At 38.5% G+C, this 19,160-nt stretch overlaps 1 protein-coding gene across 3 annotated transcripts in view; it reads left to right on the top strand.

Moving 5' to 3' along the window:
* Window positions 1-1,310: 1,310 nt before the first annotated feature.
* Window positions 1,311-19,160, top strand: part of NAV2 (neuron navigator 2) — a 371,722-nt gene continuing 353,872 nt past the window's right edge. For all 3 annotated transcript variants that reach the window (XM_033061466.2, XM_033061468.1, XM_033061469.1), the window contains exon 1: window positions 1,311-1,916. In XM_033061466.2, coding sequence (XP_032917357.1) covers window positions 1,842-1,916 — 75 coding nt within the window. In that variant the 5' untranslated portion in view covers window positions 1,311-1,841. The remainder of the gene's footprint in view (window positions 1,917-19,160) is intronic.

Consider the following 19,160-nt stretch of genomic DNA (forward strand, 5'->3'; position numbering starts at 1 on the left):
TCACATCACAGCGAAATCACTGGAGGGAAAAAGTTTTCCTCGGTGGAACTTAAGGATATTTTAAAAATTTGGGGTGTTTTTTTGCTTGTGATATTTGTTGCTAAGGTCAGGGGCCATATATTGCCTTCAAGGCACCTGTCTGATTTCTGTGGCTGTTGGCAAGTTTGAAACCACAGATCAGGAGCAAATTCTGGTTCAAAATGCAATTGGAAACCTGTTTCTCTGTAAAATGGGTTAGATGTGCTTTTAGATTACTTTCAAATGGCAAGCCATTGCTGCAATCAGCTGTATTCTTTCCTGTGCTCTTTAGAAGAAAGAAAACTGTCTTGATGACCTCGTGCTCCATGGTGAGGAGCAGTGAGAGAGGGCATTTGAATTGATAGGCAAAAGCAGTATTTCTACCTGTTGTCTTGTCAAGATTTTTGCCTTGGCATTACAAGGGACCTCAGTACGCAGAACAAGCATTTCCACTGTGTTGTGAGAAATCTGCTTTTTATGCTGTTTATCCTTTAGTGGTGGGAGAGTGTGTGATGATCTTATTTATTAGTTCTTTTGTTACACAGGACATAGGTTTGGATTTCTTTGGTGCCTACCAGGCCTGTAAAAACATGCAGCTAAATATGTGCTCTTATACCATGCTCAGCTAAGGTGGCTGAAATTGATTTAATGTTTAGCCTTTTTAGTATGAAATTCAGTGTAGTAAATGCGTTTTTCCTGGTGCCTGCTGATATTGATCCTACCTTAAAAAGTAACTCTGTGTCTCTTGTAAACTTGTGCTTCTCAGTACAAAAAGAACAGCATTTTAAGCTGGTTGACTTCCTAAGCTGTGATTTCGGGTGCTGCTCTGCTTTCTTTCCCAAGTAATAATAGAACCTGTTTGTTCATGCATTATCATGCTCAGTATTTTGGGAGGTGGCACTCAGATTGTGGAGAAAGATCCCTTGGTAATAGACCCCAGAAAAATAACAGATTTGTCTTTAGATTTGGGACTCTGAACCCCGAAAAGCTGAGTTTTGAGTTGATCCTTGCAGGGTTCAGTCAGTGTTGCTGCAGTAGCTTCAGCTCTGATGTACAATATTGTCGTTCTGGGCTGGTTTTATGCAATAAGCCCCAAAGGCAAGGTAACACTCTAAATAGGCGTCAAAGCGTTTTGAGAAGCTTGGACGAGGGCTGTAGCATGTTCCAAACACGTAATTATTGTATCAGTTCTGACTTGTGGCTCATGGTGGTGGGTAAAGAACATCAGTAACTATGTTTTCTTTCAAGCTGGTAAAACTACTTTTTTTCTCTCCCCTCTTCCAGGTATTTGTTTGAATACTAAGAAGAAGATGACAAGCATGCATGGATGATTTTACGTAATTAACACCTTCTAGATTTGCAAAAGGCAATTATCACTGCGAAGTGTTTACATTGATTTATGGGAGGAAGGTGGCCCAGGAGAGGGATGCTGATAATATCAACACAGTGGATTAAATGCACGTTTACACCTTTATTGACATATACATTATCTGTGCCAGGAATGCACTGAAAAGGCTGCTGATGGACCAATAATGTGGCACAAACTACTGGGTTTGGATTCAGCTCTGTCATCCTTCTGTAATGCACTTACATGGAAACCTTCATCTGAGCTACTATAGGATACAGAGGCTCACAGAATGGCTGCTTGTTAGGATAATGAGCAGTGATGGCAAACAGGAATTTAGAAGAATCGTTAAAGACAATGGACGAAATTTGAAGGAATTATTTTGCCTTTTTAAAAATTATTTTTAGTTTTTTGTTGTTTATACTATGAGTTTTTAGAGAAAGCTTTAAGAGGCTGGAAGAGTCTTTGTAGCAGGGAAATGGAACCTGGCTCTGAATCCAACCAACATCAGAAAAGAAAGACTGTGACACATGGACTGGAAGATCAAAAAAGGGTAAGTGACAAAAGGTGGGAACACTTTCTGCTTAAATTACTGAAGGAGATGCAAGTGGCAGAAGAGCTCCACATAATGCTTTTATCACTTGCACTTGCTGCTTGCTATGCTCAGCCAGCTGTAGATCTCTTCTCCTGATTATATGCTTTAGAAAATGTTTGTCTTTCTCTTCAGGCTTCTTCCAATTTGTGGAGCAAAGAGCTGAGGGAAGGGGAAATTGTGATATGAGTGAAAGAAGGGAAAAATCTCTATAATTCTGTCTGTTGAGAAAGAGACATAGAGTGCAAATGCAATGCACTGACTCTTACTGAGTCTGTCCAGATTATTGATTTAAGTTTAGCTTTTTATTTTTCCTGTTGGTATCTTTAGTGGAGTGGTTAGAAAAATGCTTTCTTGGCATTTGGTGTTTTAATTTGTTGAGAATGTTGTGCACTTGTCAGTGTCCTTATTGTCCTGGTGGTACTGTTTACATTTTGCTGTGGTTGCCAGATGTAGTTCTGGCTTGAATCTAAAGGTAGAGTGGAACGTGCTTGATGTCAGATGTTGGCCCTTATTTTTGCACAAGCGCTTTGTGGCAGCACTATGTGTCAGGGTGGTGTTGTGTTATCCCATCCTAATGGGTTGGTGCACTAAATTGACCTAAGTGAAGTTCTTATCTCAGACAAAACTGTGGCTTGTGAACAACTGGGACTCCAAAGTTGTTTTGTTGGCACCAGTCAAGCAAACTAAAACATGACATGTTTCTGCTGTATAAATCATTGATGTCATTTTCAATGCAGAGTTGATGTGGGATAGAAAACGCCATGTTCAGCTCTGTGTGGAGAGCTGCTTTCCCCTGTATGATTTTTATTTCAGTTGAAAACTGAGTTAGAAAAAAAATTGACCGTCAGCTATTATTTTGCTGTTCAACAGCACTGTCTAATTTCAGGGAGAGGGAGGTTTGTGTCACAGTTTCATCAGGTCTGCTGAAGAATAAAAGTGGTTTCTCTGTCACCCCATTAGAAATCTAAGCAGCCTGGAAAAGTTTCAGAAACTGGATTAAATGCAGCTGCTTGCTTGGGAGAAATGGTATTTGGGGAACAAAATAAAACTCCTGAATGTATCTTAATTGCAGTGAGCATGATCTATTAACAGACAAGCTGCCAAGGTCTCCCTTCTACTTTTTCAAGGAAGCATTTTGGGACAGAAGTAAATCAATAAAGGTTGAAACAAAATCCTTCTATTGATTTAATTTCTGGAGGCTGCTAGAACACGGGTTTTGCTCCCCCCCTCCTTAAGTGTACAACATTATACTGCATGTGGGGTGTGATGGGAGAAACGTTTGCAACCTGTGACACTGAAATGCGCCGTAATTGTTGTGATGCACCAAAAGTAATATGCAATTATGTCTGTCTCTCCTTGCTGATAGGTATGGGAGCCTACATCTCCTCTCTGCTTCTGGCTCTGGGTGTTTGGTGCACATGCAGCATGGGGCCTCTGAATGTATAATATAACCCCAAGTGAGGCTCAGTGGCAGCTGGGATAACATCAATTGGTCATGCTTTGCTGACATTCATTTTAACTTGAACTCGAGCTGTCATGGAGATTATTAAATTTATAATGAAATATGTAAGATCCATTTTAATGACTCCGCATGCTTGGGTGATGTCTCTTACTTCTGTTTGCAAAACAAACCTTAACAGAGTATTACATTTCATTTCCTATAGAATTTTTCAGGGAAAGGTTACTGATAAGAGCTTTGCTTAGACTTAGGCTTACTGGGAAAAATCAGTTTGGAATAATAATAATGTTGATGCAAATCAATTGTTGTTACGATGGAGTTGAATAGTAATGTAAACTTCCGTGTTTCTAAGCTTAAAGTTCTTAGGTTTCTAATAGGAAAAGGTGTATGTGTGATCAAAGGCCATTAAAATTAATCCTCAGTAGACACTTTTTTTTATTGGAAATGAGGCTTGTGCAGGAAGGAATAAGACCAAGCTCATTTTTAATCAGGTAAGTGCATTATCCTTGTTATCACCATGTATTTTATGGACATAAAGTCAACCATTGTTTAGTGTTTCTGAAGTAGTAAGAAATCAGTTTGTGTGTGTGCACCCCTCGATGATGGATCTGCCTTGTCTTTCCCAAGTGAAGTACAGAATGTTGCATCTGCATTTGCGGTATGGAAACCTTAGTTTCCCCTTTTTTTTTTTAATGTATTTTGAAGTATCAAATTAGCAGCTACATTGATTAAAGTAAGACAAGATTTAGTATTTAGTGCTTGTTTTTTAGAGGGATGGGGTTTTGCTTTTCGTGTATTGGCTGATCTTCAAGAGCTCAAAACTGGGCTACCTCTAACTTTGCAGAAATCAACCAAAGCAGGTTCTTCTCACTCATCACAGCTTTCCAGGCTGGCTTTAAAAGGACTCGTATTAATCTTTGGGATAGCAATGCAACCATCTACATATCTTAAGTTGGCTCTAGTGGGAATTACATAGCCAAATTCCATGTAACTGGTAATGTACAAGTGAAGAATTTGATCAGGTTTAACAACCATGTAAACTGACCATCTGAAGGTGACAGGATTACCAACATGAATACTAATGTGAATAGTGAGCAGGCTTTATGCCAGGATATGACCTTGGCAACAGAGTCTTTAAATACGAGAGTAATACAGGTGATGTCTGTAAAGGTTGTATGTAGGGTATTGTTATAGTATAAAATGGATTTTATCTCATGAGTATGAGTTCAGATATTTACTTCTTTTTTTCCTTGAAGAAGAGATTTAAGGTAAAAACTGCTGCTAAAATAATCTAGTTAGGTACATTTTCATGTCCTGCATCATGAAAAATTTAGTGCTGCCCTGTGTTCTGATAAAATACATTTTCTTCTGATGATTGAAATGAAATATTTCTTCAGCTGATTTCCATCCTTCATTCCTTCTTCTTCTTGACTTTTCATTCAGGTGCATGGCTCTAAGTTAGTGGGGTATCGTGAAGAAATGTGTATGTGCAATGCTGACAGAATTGTCTTCTGCTCTGACTGAACCCTCTTTGAATGATGAGTAAAATGTAATTGTGAAGTGCATTCAGACTTTGGATGGATCTCTGTAAATGTGTTCTATTGTCTAACTAAACATTTATCTCTGCTAAACTTGTGATTTTAATTTTTTTTTAGAGATTTATTTGCTCTTACCTGATGTACTGAGCTGGTTGGTTTTAGAAAGGACTGTTTTGTTGTCAGCAGCAGAAAGTAGCATGGTGATAGTGCACCTCACAGGCTTGTCAACCTCACAGGTTGATTGCTTTTGTACGTGGGTTTGTGGGCATTTTTGCTTTTGATTGCATAAACAATGACAATTGTCACCCTGGACTCTGCAATACACCCCCAAGCTCCCTGGGCATGCTACCACAGAGGCAGAGTGTGTCTGGTGCTGCACCTAGGAAAGCCAAACTGATGATGGTCTTCTAATATTTTTTCCCCTTTTGCTACTTGATAGCAAATATCCTCAGATTTTTTTAAAATATATATTTTATTTTAATTTTGAATGAAAAATGTGTGAGCTGTAGTTTTTACAGTGTTACAAGCAGACTAACACTGTTTTTAAAGGATGTCTTTCTCTCTTGACTTGTTTTTGTTGGAGTAGTAGTTGTGATACCCACGACTGAAGCCATATGCTTTAGCTTTCTCCTGGGTTTGTGTTTTTTCCTGGCTGATTATTGATACACTTCCCATTTGCTTGAGGATGCTCTGCTGCTACCTTTATATCAAAGTCAGTTTAAAGAGCACGAGTAGTCTCACATGTATTGACCTGCTTATACTGAGGATTTGTGTTGTTTAAAGCAGGGTAATGGTGGCTGAGTACCATGTTTATTAGCAGAATTTTGTGCTGAGAAGTTAATGCAGTTGGGTGCTGTACTGCTGAGCCAGTGTGGAAGCATTCAAGTATAACCACTTACAAATTGCAGCAAGACTTAGCTTATGAAATTACAACCAGCTGTGTTGTGATGTTTTGATAATTTAGCTAACTGGGATTTTATGGAAATACACATGCAATAAAAATCCACTGAGCAGGACAACTGAGGAAATGTCAGCTTCTCCTTCATTTCTTCAGATATTTAAAACCTTCTGTAAACATAACAATCTCTGTAGAATTTTTGTTCCTGACTGGATTTTATGTTTTTATTACAGTAATTAAGATTGTTAATAAATTTACTTTAAGCCTTATAATTACAGAATCAGATTTGGGAGATTTTAGTTACATGGATGTACCTTGTTTGCATGTCCAGGACTTGGCTTCTGCTTTAAGGTTGTAAGTTTGCTGCTCTTTGAGATGCCACTGTAACCCTTTTTGTGGGTGGGTTGTCTGTGACAATTTAAAATCACTCTTCACTGAGAAATTGACTCAAAGAAACAGGTAGTTGTATTTGTTTCAGTGATGCAGATTTTAACCTAATGGTTGCTACAAGGTAATTTGTTCTATTTTATCTAGAAGTTCTTTCTATAATGGTTTTAATGAGAGAGTCATAGGAGTGTGATTTGGTATTGCCAACCCTCTCCCAGTCAGATCCTGGTCATGAAGAAATTTTCCATATTGTCAAAAATGTTAATATAATGTAAATTGATTATTCAGCTGATGTCTCTTTTAATCTCTGTCTAGTTAAAGGAATTTGTGAACTTTTTAAGATTCAAGGGTGATTTTTCTCCAACTTGTATAAGTTTATTTAGGATGTGATACAAAGGATCTGTGGTGATGTCAACTAAAGATTAGACTGCAAGTGGTGAACTTCATGTGCCTGAGGACTCTGTGGCATAGTCTACGCTAGAACTGACCCGTGCAAATCTGTCAGTCTTTCATCTCCTTACCCTGACCTTTCCCCATGTCTGTGTTACTGTACAAGGAAAAAAGGCTCGTATGGGATTCCTTGAGGTCTTAGGCTTGCCCATATTTTTGAGCTCTGCCTCTGTTTTGTAAAGTGAGTAAACTATAAGTGGCACAGATACAGATGCTGTTTCTCTTTCTCCTACCAAACGAAGCTCATTATCTCAAAAACAACTTGACTAAGGAGTTTCAGCTGAAGTTCCATGGACGTGGAAGAAATACCTATGTGCAAGCAGATGGCTAAAGCCATGAAGGACAATTGTGGCTTTTCACATGAACTGTGGCTTAAGGCCTCTTTGAGAGGGAGAGAATGAAGTTGATCAGGAGATGAAACCATAAACAACTGCTGCTTATGCTGTGGCTCTGAAGTTATGGAAGAAATGTGAATGAAGCATTATGCTACAAGGATAGTACTCTGGAAATCTCTGTGGAAAACATCTGTAAACACCTTTTGCAAATTTGCTAATGGTACTCTTTAAGCAGGATGCCCAGTTTTGGATCTCTATCTGAAGCAAAAAATAGAGCATGGGAATGAATTACAATATGCTTGGGAGAACCTGACATCTGTCTTCCCCCAAATGAAAAAAAAGCAGAACAATTTTCTTGAGGGTTTATTCCTAAATGCTGGCAAGCATGCCTCTGGAAATGCTTGTATTATAGACAGTTTACACAACAGATAAGTGCAGATTTCATTGTATTATTTCTGTTTGCTGAAATTGTCTTGAATAATATGAAAGAGTTGATTATTTCCAGTCTTTAAAAGTGAGGATCAGTGTTGATAAGGACTTTATATGGCTTGCATTTGTGTGTATCTCCATAGCATGTAGTTTTAAACTGGTTTTTCCCTGCCTCTTCTCTGATGGTAGATTAAGACTACACTGGTGTGATCTGCTCATTCAAATCCTCCAACAGTGTCTGGTGTGCAGTACTGCCTGTGGCACTGATCAATAGCTGATCTTTCAGAGTTGGACAGAAACCCAGCAGTATGATGCATCAGCTGCTTGTCTTGTGTGTAGGGAAGAAATCCAGCCCTTCTTCCAGCTGCTGCTGCTGACAAGAGGCTTTAAAACCCTGAGGCATTGTATATGATTATTGTTCTTATCTTGGATGACTGAGTATTAATGGTCATAAATTAGCTGGGATATTTCAAAATTTAGCCAGGCATCTTGATTCTGTGGAAAATCTCTAGTCTGGGATGGGTTATGTATTCTGTCTCCTCTAGCTGGCTTTGAGTTGCCTTGTCTGGCCCTTGTGAGTGTGGGCTAAAGAGTGAAAGCTGGACATGATGCTGAAGCTGTGACTCTGTGCACTAGTGAGCCTCTTCAGTTTTCCACATCCTGTGGTATAAATGAGGATTTTATAGCTAAGATTCTAATGGCTTGATCAATCTAATTTCAAAGGCAATGGAACCAAAAGGCTCAAGCAGTAAATACGGATAAGTGCTTTGTAGTATAGAGTGTATTCTAGGGAGTATAAGAATGCTTGTTTCAAAATAAAGTTAACTTCTGATATTAGAAAGGGTTGTAGGATACTAAAGAGAACTCTATGCTTAGTAAAAAAATTCTTCCATTACTAGTTAGATTGTAAAAAAATTTGCCCCTAATACCAGAATGTTCCTGGAAATACTTCCGCAGCTGTGAAATGCACTCATCTCTCATTCCCTTCTTTTAGAGTGGTTTAACAGAAGTTTTTGTATTTCCCTCATTCTTTCTATGATTAAGAGGTAGCAAACGCATGTTTTCTATGCCATAGGATGCATTTCACTGCTTCAGGAGTGTCCTGGTTTAGGGGAAATTTGGGAGGAAGCCTCCAAAGGGGTTCCTCCAGAAAGCAGACTCAAACGGCCCCTCCGTCAAACGGTTTGGGAAAAGATTTCCTCTGAGAGAAGGATTTGGGTTTTCAGTCTGGAGCAGGTTCAAATAATTCTAAGGAAAAGGAAAAAAACCACAGTCTAGGGAGCTTCTCTGCCTCAGCTAGTCAAAAACTAACCAAGAGCAAAGAGGAGCTCTCTCCTGCTGTCCACTGCAGCCAGCACAGTCTGTGTGAAGGATGCAGGGGAGCAAGTGCAGTCTCTGATAACAAACTCTGCACCTCTTCTCTCCCCCTTCACTCTTGAAACCAACCTTAAAGTTGCAGAACTTAATATCCAGCACAAAGAGAACAGATGACTGGGGATACAAGCATCACAAAGTCACCCCAGGACAAGGAACCAGGTTGCTTCCCAGCCTTAACCTATGGGAAATTCCAATGGAAATTTCTGAGTATCAGAAGACTCAGTGTTGCAAAAATTAGTTCTGTGTCCTGTGCATTTAATAGGACAGATGTCTCTGTCTGTTCCAAAAAAGGTACAAGAAGGTAAACATTAGAGGTTGTGTTTTTAATTACTTTTATAAAGCAAGTGTGTCTTTCAGATAATATACATTCTAACTCATTAGTGTGTAGTTTCCCCGCACACCTCCTAAGAAGAATGTTCATTATTATTCAAATGGCTACCCTCTGGCTTTGAAGTAATTATCACTTGAAATAATGTGTGGGCCATGGTATAAAATACTTCAAAACCTAAATAGCAGGGAAATTCAAATTGGACAGTCAGACATTGTCTCCTGATATATCTGTGCCTGGAAGCAAATTTGATTTCCCGGAGGTATGCTATCTATTGTGATATTCCTGGTGAAGGGAGTGGGAATGGGGAAAAGGAGGAAGGAGTGTATAGGAAGTAGTCTCTGTGGTAATTCAGACTTCTTTATTAATTTAGGGTTTATTGCAAAACTTGGAGTCTTCCAGACCTAGCGGTCTTCCAAAGGGGAGGCATTAGGGAGAGACAGACATGCATTTGTCAGTATTTATTTTTAGGCACTCAGTGTTAGGGGTTTTTCTGGTTGATTATAGTCTAGTTTGACAGATGTGGTATAGAAGTATTTTTGCTTGCACACTGCAGCAATTCATAACTTTAACAAACAAGTATTAGTGACATCTTCCAGTAGCAGCAAAGCTCTAGTATATTCTTCAACAAAGAAATTAGCTTTCTCTGTTAAAGTGTAGATCCAGTACAACAGACAACTTGAAGCACGTTAACTGGTGCAGTGCAGATGAAGAAATTCTTGGTGAGTGTGACAAATGTGTATTTCTTAGGTATTCCTGCTTGAAAAACATCATATGTCTGTGTTTACATTCATATTCATGTGTTACTTTCAAAGGATAGTTAAGAGGAATACTTAAAATGTAACAGAACCTGGCAGTTAAATAGGCGTGTTATAGATTGAAACAGGTATTTTCTTCTAAAATTGTTCAAGGTCACATTGATCTAACTCTAAAATAACTGGTAGGAGACTGTTGGACTAAGTGAACTTATTCTCCCAGCTGAATTCCCTTTGTAATGCAGTACCTTATTATTGTTTTCTAGATCAAGTCATAATTTCCCTTTGCAGAGGAAGACTGGAGGGGATAATACATCTGAGTTTCTTGCACAAACCCTTTTGCCAGTCAGTCAACTCTGTTCCTGCTCTTTATCTGGCAATGCAGTGTAATGCAGAGAAAGGATGTGACAGTGACCCATGGTCTCTCTGGACAGTATTATGGGGAGATGGACCCAATGTAGACACCTCAACTTTTCTCCAACTGCTTGGTAGTCTACTGCAGCTTCTGATGGGAACCAGACCCATTTTTGTGAGACTGAGAGACTCCTGCATCATTCCCACAGAAGTGAAAGTCAGTGAGAGGATGGGCATCATTTTGTGGTAGAGTGAAAAAAAAAATCTTGCCTTTTTTGTGGTTGAGATATAAAAATCCCCTATTTGCAGAAGACTGTCTTTCATCCTTTGGAAAGAAATGATCTGGCTTACAAATTAGCTTGTCCTTGCAGCATTAGGGAAAAAATAGCCTGTTATTGAAGACTGATTCCTTTTCTTGCTAACAGATTCTGATGCGTGAATGTCTCTTGAGGCTATCACACATTGATGGTGATAAATATGTACTCAGACTTGTGTAGCTATTTTTCAAGTATTCTGCACTGGAAAAAGGAGTTGTATTCAAGAGAGTAGCTTCTGAGATCTGATAACAGTTGAGAAATCAATAGAGACAAGGTAGGCTTGTTATGGAAAACATCACTTAAGGGTGGAAAATGAGAATTCTACATGCTACAAGCATTTGGTTTGCAGTTTATTTTCTAAAGTCTTGCAGTTCTTCATTCTGATGACAGCAGTGACTATCAGCTCCTCAGTAACTTGGAGGATTTGTTTTGGATAAACAACATACATCCAATATGATTACTCCAAAAATGTAACAAGGCAGATGGAATTGCCTGTGTTATTTCATTCACTCTCTGAAGTCTCCTAATTCAGATCTTTGTTTTCTTCATTGATGTTTGCTGTATCATGTCAAACAAGGTAATGAATTTTTAAAATATCGACGATTTAGTACTGTGATGCTCAAAATTTTAAAGTAAATCCTGTGAACACAGTAGGAATGATAGTGGTTGGAAACTGGAGAGATCACAGAACTGCAAGGCTTAGGGTAAGGAAACTTGGATTGTAGTTAAATTTTTTTGTGGCATGAGGAGGAACTGGATCTCAGTTGTTTTATTATTGTTCCATTGGTTCATAACATGGACATTAAACTAATCAAACAAAAACTAGATGGTGCCAATTCAGTTATAGAAAGTGTGCCCTTCCCATATCAGCCTTGATTGAAATCAGCATAAGACAGTAGAAATGAATGAAAGTTGCATCAGCCATATCCTAATTGCCTAATGTTTGAGCTTTATTATTATTTAGGCTGATAACTCGCATTCTGTGAATGAGAAGACACCACAAAACACCAGAAGATATCTTTATTTCAAACATTTAATTTTTACAGGTCTTAAATACTGCACTCCATTGATGGGAAAATCATATTAATCTTATGTGCTGATAGTCTCTTTAATTTATCTTCCAAACTGGCATTATTTTGATTAATATGCTGACTGCTGGAACTCAGGCTTGGCAATAGGAAGAGCCTGTCTTCAAACTCCTTTTCCTTTAAGGGGCTTGACTAAATAAAAGTTATGGTGTGTATGTGTTAGGACTGGAATGAAATATTCATAAATATTTATCAGGTGGGGAAAATAAATACATGGATGAATCATTTTAAAACTCAGATGACATGGCATAATAGACTAGCTGGCAGAGGATGAAAGGTGAGTGTAGGGGAGATTTTTCACCTTGTGTAAACTGCGTAGTAACCTGCAGTGCAGTACAGTGTGTCGAAATGCCAAAATAGATGGAAGCATGTACAGGCAAGGGCCTTTCTAAATAGATAGGCAGGTGATTGCTTTTTCTAAGAGCCTGGAACTTGGAGTTGATGGTGGATGGTCTAATGTCATGCACTGTATTTACAGTGGCTGAGTGTGAAGTCAGTGTGTTTAATGCTTTGATAGAATCACAATGCAAAAGAAGATACTTACTGAGTGCCATTAGCAGAAAATCCAGATTTTGTAACATACATTGTGATCAATAATGGCATAAACACAATGTTTTTAGTCTTCTGTATTCACTTGTCTTTATCTGCAGGTAATTTATTTTTGGCTTGTAGATGTAACTGTTGGATTTTTTTCCATGCGTGTAAGTGTATCTCATCACGGAGGAGAATATTAGTTTCCAATTGTCAATTGTAAATAATAGCAGCAAAGATGGAACTCTGTGGTTCAGGAGCAGAGAATGTGAAGTGCTGGAAGAAAATCTTTCTTCTCTTGCTCTCTAGGCTGTTTTCACAGGATCTGAGTTGGGAAGTGCTGTAGCTGGGTGGTGATAATTGGCCCAGCTTGGGTATGTTCCAGTAGCAGGAAGCATCTCAGGAGTTTTACTAACAAGTTCAACCAAAAGAGCCCTTCATGATCTCGGTGTGTTCCTTGGGTTGGACTGATCTGTCTACCACTATCCTGCTGCAGCTTCACATTCCAAGGGCAAACTTGTTTGAGTGTCCCCTTCAGTGCTGCTCTACACAGATGAGAATATCTGAGACACACACCTCCAGTATTGGATTCCTCCTCTTGGATTAAGCTGATTTTGGGGTTTTTTTTGGTTGTGGTGTTTTTATTTTTTTTTTCCTTTTAGAGGTGGGCATAATTTTCAGATTAATCCAGCTGTCAGCATAGCCCTGTGTGACTTTATGTAGCTCCAAACTCTTTTTGGGAGAATAGAAGAGTGATGGAGGATGGGAAGCTGGAAGAGAACTGACTTGTTCTTGCAGTGCAAGTTTTGTTTTTTATTTGGGGTTTTTTATTGCTGTCAGTAAAATGGAAATTAGAAATGGATAATCCTGATAAATGGGATGAAACAATTGTTTGAGTTTTGCAGGAAAGAATGCAAGACACATGGAAAGCAAGTATGATGCAAGCATTCACATCATATGAGGAAATATGCTTAAAAATTGTAGTGTCCTTATTCCTAAACAATAACAAAAGCCCTTTAAACAAGCAAAAAAGTACCTCTTACAAACCACAACAAAACCACAATACTCTACAGCCTGTAAATGCTCCATAGTAGCTTTTTTTTTTTAATGTTCCATAAAGTGGCTTTTCATGTGTACACTGAGGAGCAGATGATTCCTGTCTGTACGGAGTATTGGTGTATTCTGAAAATAGCGACTGGACTGAGAGAAATGTCCCACACAGCCAGAGGTGTGTGTGGAAATGGAGGTGATTCCTCTCTGGTGCTGCCCTGTGCTCCTAGGGAGCGAGGACAGCTGAAGAACTTGGTCTAATCTCCATCAGTTGTATGTGTTTTTGGAGACGAAGAAGCAGTAACTGTTGTCCTCTCTTCCCTGTCATTTCGTCTGCACTAAAAGCTAATCACTACCAAGGGCAGAAGGATTTGGGATTAAGATTGTGCCAAGATGTTTTGAATGTCTCAAGAGGTGTGCATGATAAATCATACATACTAATTGGGTTTATCTTGCTAGGTAAACCACTAATTTATATAATAAATCTGATGATTTTGGTTGAGAGCATAGCATGAAGGTTTCTTGTGTTCTGCTTCTTTGGGTTACAGTAGTGGTTCTGATAGCAATTTCTACAGTAATCCTTTTCAGCAGATGTGTTTCAAATATTCAGGACAGAGAAAAATGGTTTTTCTTATTTTTCAGTGAATCTTGTCTGGGGTATGGGGGAGTCTAAGCTAGGGAATGGGGAGAGGAGGGCAGAGTCTGTCCTGTCTCAGCCCTGGCAAGTGCTGTTAGATGTGCTTCATTCACCCTGCAGTTCCTCGGTTCCATCTGTCCCTGGAGTCAGAAGCATGACCCCCATCCCTGATGAACACCCACAAGGACTATCAACAGCCTCACTGCCAGAAGTGCCCCAGAGTGTGTTGTAGCTGCTGCCCCAGCTGGGTTTGAGCCTTTTGAAGAGAGGTAATGTCAAGTCTGTTAGTGTGGTCCTTGGAGGATACAACAGGATCTAATCATGTTTCCTTAAAGCTTGCACGTGTTTTCAGCCAACTTAAGGGGTGTCCAATAATTGTGACCAAATTCATCTGGGAGTTTGGAATGGCTAATTTTCTTCTGAAGGAGAATGGTATGCAGAAATTATTCTGTTGCCAGTCAATTGCTATGATGAACTTCAATGATAATCTTTTGTTGCCAATTAAAATTAGTAATCTAGAATGCTTTTTGTATTATGAGTTATTTTCCATTCCTATATCCATTCCTATTAAACTAGGAAGTGGATTTCAATTTAGAATTTTTTTACAGCCTCAAAATAATGAAAGTATTCAGTATTGATTTGTGTTTAATGGCTGGATAAAGACTGCTTGTTTTTATTTGTAATGTGGTGCTGTCTCCTTTGCAGATAATGTCAAAGATATCAAAAAACATAGTGGTGACTGTTTAATAGGTTCATTTCATCCTTAATGTCTGAGAGGAAAATGTGACTGTGCACTTCAGCAAATAGTTCAAAATTGAGTCCTAGATTCCAATATCTGAACTTGTTGTGTGTCTGCAGTCCAAGCACATTGTCAGTCAGCATATGTGGCAGTGCACTGCATGTTCACAGAGAGCATCATGCAGTTAAACCCTTCTGAAATCAATACCTTTGTGAGGCAGTTCCAGGCAGCATGTCAGATGTTTGAGTGTTGAACTTTGGAAGCCAAGAGCTATTCATAACTATTGATGATAACTTAATATCCATGTGTGTATTTTTTTTTCTTTTTGGCCACGTGCCCAGATTCTATAACAATGAGTAGTTATCTTTGCAACCTTTCACATTGTTGACAGTGATTAATAACATGTTGTGCAGACTTCCATTGCATCAAATACCAATTTTTTGGGTAATGGGGGAAGAATATCTAATTAGGGAATTAATATAATTGACTTCACACATTGTATATAATTCAAGATTTGGGATTTGTAGTAGTTTGAAGTATGATTTTTGTGTTGTCATGAGAGTAGAATATTAGGTTTTAGGTTAATTTCTATCAGTTCTGTAATACAACTGAAATGCGAGTATATGAGCACAGAAGCATATTTTAAAATTATTTTACTGTGAGGAAGATAATCTTTTAAATCACGAGATGCTGTGAGTTACCCTTTTGAATGCTAAATCCTAAAGCAATAAAGATAGGAGATTTTTGTAAAAAAGACATGTCTGCAGCTTAGAAATCTTGTTTTCCTGAGCAAAAGTGCTTGAAATTACCAGTGTGTGCACTGATAAGCACTCAATATTAGGAACTTAACTCTCAGGCAATGTGTAAAAAGTGCTAACCTGATGATTGGAAATTAAGAGATGGTTACTGTTATCATACATGGATACTTTTCAAGTGGGTGCACATCCTTCAATAGCTGTATTAAAGTCAGTGGCATTTAACCTCAAGCACTTTTTTTGCCGTTTTTGCTAGTATTGAAGTAGTTTGCATATCACTGTATCTATTCAAGAAACCTCAACCATAAATTAGGTCACCTATGCTGATTTTCCACACTTTTTTTTTCCTGTTTTTTCCTCTAAAATGAAATTTAGCCTTTTTGCTATTTGTTAAACATCTTTACCTTTCAGGATTCAAAGTTTTTTTGTGTTGTTGCAGCTGCACTATTTAGCAATGCAGAGCCTGTAGTTTTTTCATGATTTAGATGATATCTATGTATACATATAAATTTCTATTCATGTGGCTAAGGACTGACATATTAAACTGGTATTCTTTCTGGTCTGTGTCATGGTTACTTCATTAACCATGTTGAATTATGCTATAAATATTTGCAGGAGCCCAGTCTTTGTAGTCATTCTCCATGGGGAATTTGCATTGATGAGGGAGCTGAGTGTAGAAAAGCTGCTTGAGTGGGCATCATCTGCTCTTTCAGGCACCCAAGCCTAAGTGGTAGAATATATATATATTTAACTGCTAATGTACTGTTAGGGCATTCAAGGGGATGATTTCCTCAGTGATGTAAGTGGTTAGGCAGGAGGGGGATATCTGTTCCCTCAGAAACAGATGAGATTTTTATCCAGAAAAGCTCTGGATAAAAGCAGAGGCCAACAAGAGAAGGTGCAGGAATATTTCAGTAAAACTGAACTATGAGGTGAAGATGGGAGGGATGCCAGTTCAGTGGAACAGGATTGTGACTGTGTAAAAGTCTTTTATTTGTTCTTTTCTCTTAAGTATGTTGAGGCTTCTGTGAATATTGTACTAAAGATTATATATTCTAGATTTTTTCTAAAGCTACTGTGTGCTGGGATATGAGTTCACACAGAGCTGCAGGAACAGGGAAAATTATTTTTGAAAATGAGTTTAAACAAAATTCACACCGCCATGGAAATCCTCATACAAAGGAAGAATGATACAAATTTACTCCTTTCTCTCTGCTGCCATGGAAAGGGAAGGTTGTTAAGTAGCAAATCTTGTGCTCCATGGGGAAAAAACCACTGTTGAAACAAGTTACCTTTGCAGAGATACAAGAACAGCAGAGAAACAATACAGTGTTCTCACTAAAAATGCTTAAATTGTTATTTCCTTTTGCCTGTTTGGCTCTGACTGCATTTCGAAGGTATACACACAAAGATAATGAAAAACCACATTAAATTGTGAAAAGTTTGCCTCTTTGCAAACTCCAACTTGACATTTGTCTAATTATGTGGTGAGATCTCTGGGATGGGGACTCCATTGTTTCTTTGTGGAAAGGTGCACACCAAACTGAAACCAGAAATAAAAGGTGGTGGTTTTGCCTGGATCTTTCTGTCTGTAAAGATGCACAAACCTTTTTGGAACAATAATTGCCTCAGTTCATTCCTTCTCCACTGAAGGAATGAAAACAGAAAACCAAGGAACTTGGCACTGAGCTTTGTGATAGCTTTCAACTTATATTCTACTCTGGGTTTTAGGTATAATCTTTCCAATTTTTGGCAGACATAGGTCAGTTGTGTTTATACTCCATGGCTGCAGTGGTTCATCCAAGCCTCAGCAACAGAGCACAGCAAACTAGTGAGAGAGACAGAAAAAAGCTGAGAAATTGTCAGTTTTGTTGGTTTTCAGATGAGGGAAGGGGTTTGTATTCCTTTTCACATCCTAATTTGCATTTCACTGGAGACAGGCAGTGGTGACATTAAGGCCTGTGTTACTTCCCAGGGTACTTGGAATTCATAAGTCTGAGTTAGACTCTTCTGAGTCTGCCATGAGTTTCCCTCTGTGATCAGCAGAAGAATTTTCTGTCTAACAGAGGCATGGTCTTGTGATTATGCTAATATACTCCAATGAAAAGTGGATTTTCTCATTTGAGCCCTTCCATAAGGGGCTTTATTTTGCTCTTTGTTCTTTTTAAACTTGTCCTTGAAGTATCCTGGCCATTTTAGACCAGGATAAGATACTAAAATACATCTAGAGAGTCCTGAGAAAGGGATGCCCAGTGGTCATGCTTGCTGGAGCCCTGCTACTATGCAAATAGAAAAATACTTTCCATGAAACTCCAGGGTTTTCCAGTCTTGCACTTCCACAGGTACACTTTCTCCAGCAGCAGAGTCATTTGCAATTCATAGCTTAGAGGCAAGGAGTGAAGCACAGAATAACATGAGAAGTCCTATGAATATCAACCACAAAACTGCATATCTTTTCCATCAGAAATAGCTGATTTTTTTTTCATTAAAATGCTTGGAGTTGAGTACTGCTGTGCATGGGAACAAGTCTGGCAGTGGTTTGGAAAGCAGAACTGCCCTATTGCATTGCATTTACAAATTGCACAATGGTCATATTGCTTTGAAGGAAGGCTCTCTGTTCTGAGCCTTTGCAAGTTAATGGCTTAGTCTGAAATCCTCATATTCAGTTGAAAAGATTCCCTGTTGGATAGGGAATTGCTAACTTGGGATTTTGGTTCTGACAGGGTTTTTTTCCCCCCTAAAGAAATGCGTTTTGTTTTCTTAGTGAATTCAGGGTGTGGGTGTGATGCCACTGGAAAATGAGCTCTGTTGCTATTACCAGCTTGAGCACTCTAATGGTTGCACTGGAGGCAGCTATTCTAGCAGAGAAACTTGTGTGTTATTGTTCATATTATTTCACCACATAAAGGAATCCAATTTAGTAATATGAGTTGATTTAAAATACACACTAGTGAGTGAGTAATAAAAAAGCCAGTAGATAAAGAAGTATTTCCTTCTTGCTTAACCTGTGTGGTTGGTAGATGAAATACCTGTCTTGGGCAAGAACAACTTGTATGACTTGTCCTTGAAACATGTATTTTGAAAGTTAGTCTAAAAGTTTAATCAATTCTTGTATGTTTTGATCATGTTCTGCCAGCAGATTCTTGTGGCTCTTCTCTCCTGCTTTAACATACAGTTGTTGTACCTCTGTTATTTAGTGGGGAGGTCTGGTGTAGGCACAGGTCCAGGAGTTGTGGGCTGCGAGGAGAAAACCAGAAAAAGTAGTTTCTGGCTGATCTGTTACACTGCTTCGAGTAAATACTGGTTATTTTAAGGTTAGACTAAAACCTCTACCCTTTACTTGATTTCTTAATTGTATTTTGGTTTTATTGCATCCTTATTCTTGACCTTTGAAAGATTATTATGAATATTTTGCTTAATAGCACTGAAAATACAAGGGTGATGTATAGACAGATACAGGCCCGTATTGTGGTTGTTGCCACTCAGGTTCCCAGTGTAGCCATTACTTCAAGGTTTAAATGTTTAAGTGGTCTGAAATAAGGCTCTTTGAGGTACCACTGAATTCCACAGATCAGCTGATACTGTTAATTCCATGACTGTGTGATGATAAGGAATGAACAAGAGTGAGAACTTAATTAGAACTCCTCTTTCTATGTATTTTCATTTAAGATTAGATTTTGCTCTGTGGTGCTTCCAAGTCAGTCAAACTTTTTAATGTTCATCTGAACTGATGGGATAAGACTGGGAGCATCATTGTGCCATTAGTAGTGACGTG

This window comes from Catharus ustulatus, chromosome 6 (assembly GCF_009819885.2).
Source record: "Catharus ustulatus isolate bCatUst1 chromosome 6, bCatUst1.pri.v2, whole genome shotgun sequence".
NCBI classification, from domain to species: domain Eukaryota; kingdom Metazoa; phylum Chordata; class Aves; order Passeriformes; family Turdidae; genus Catharus; species Catharus ustulatus.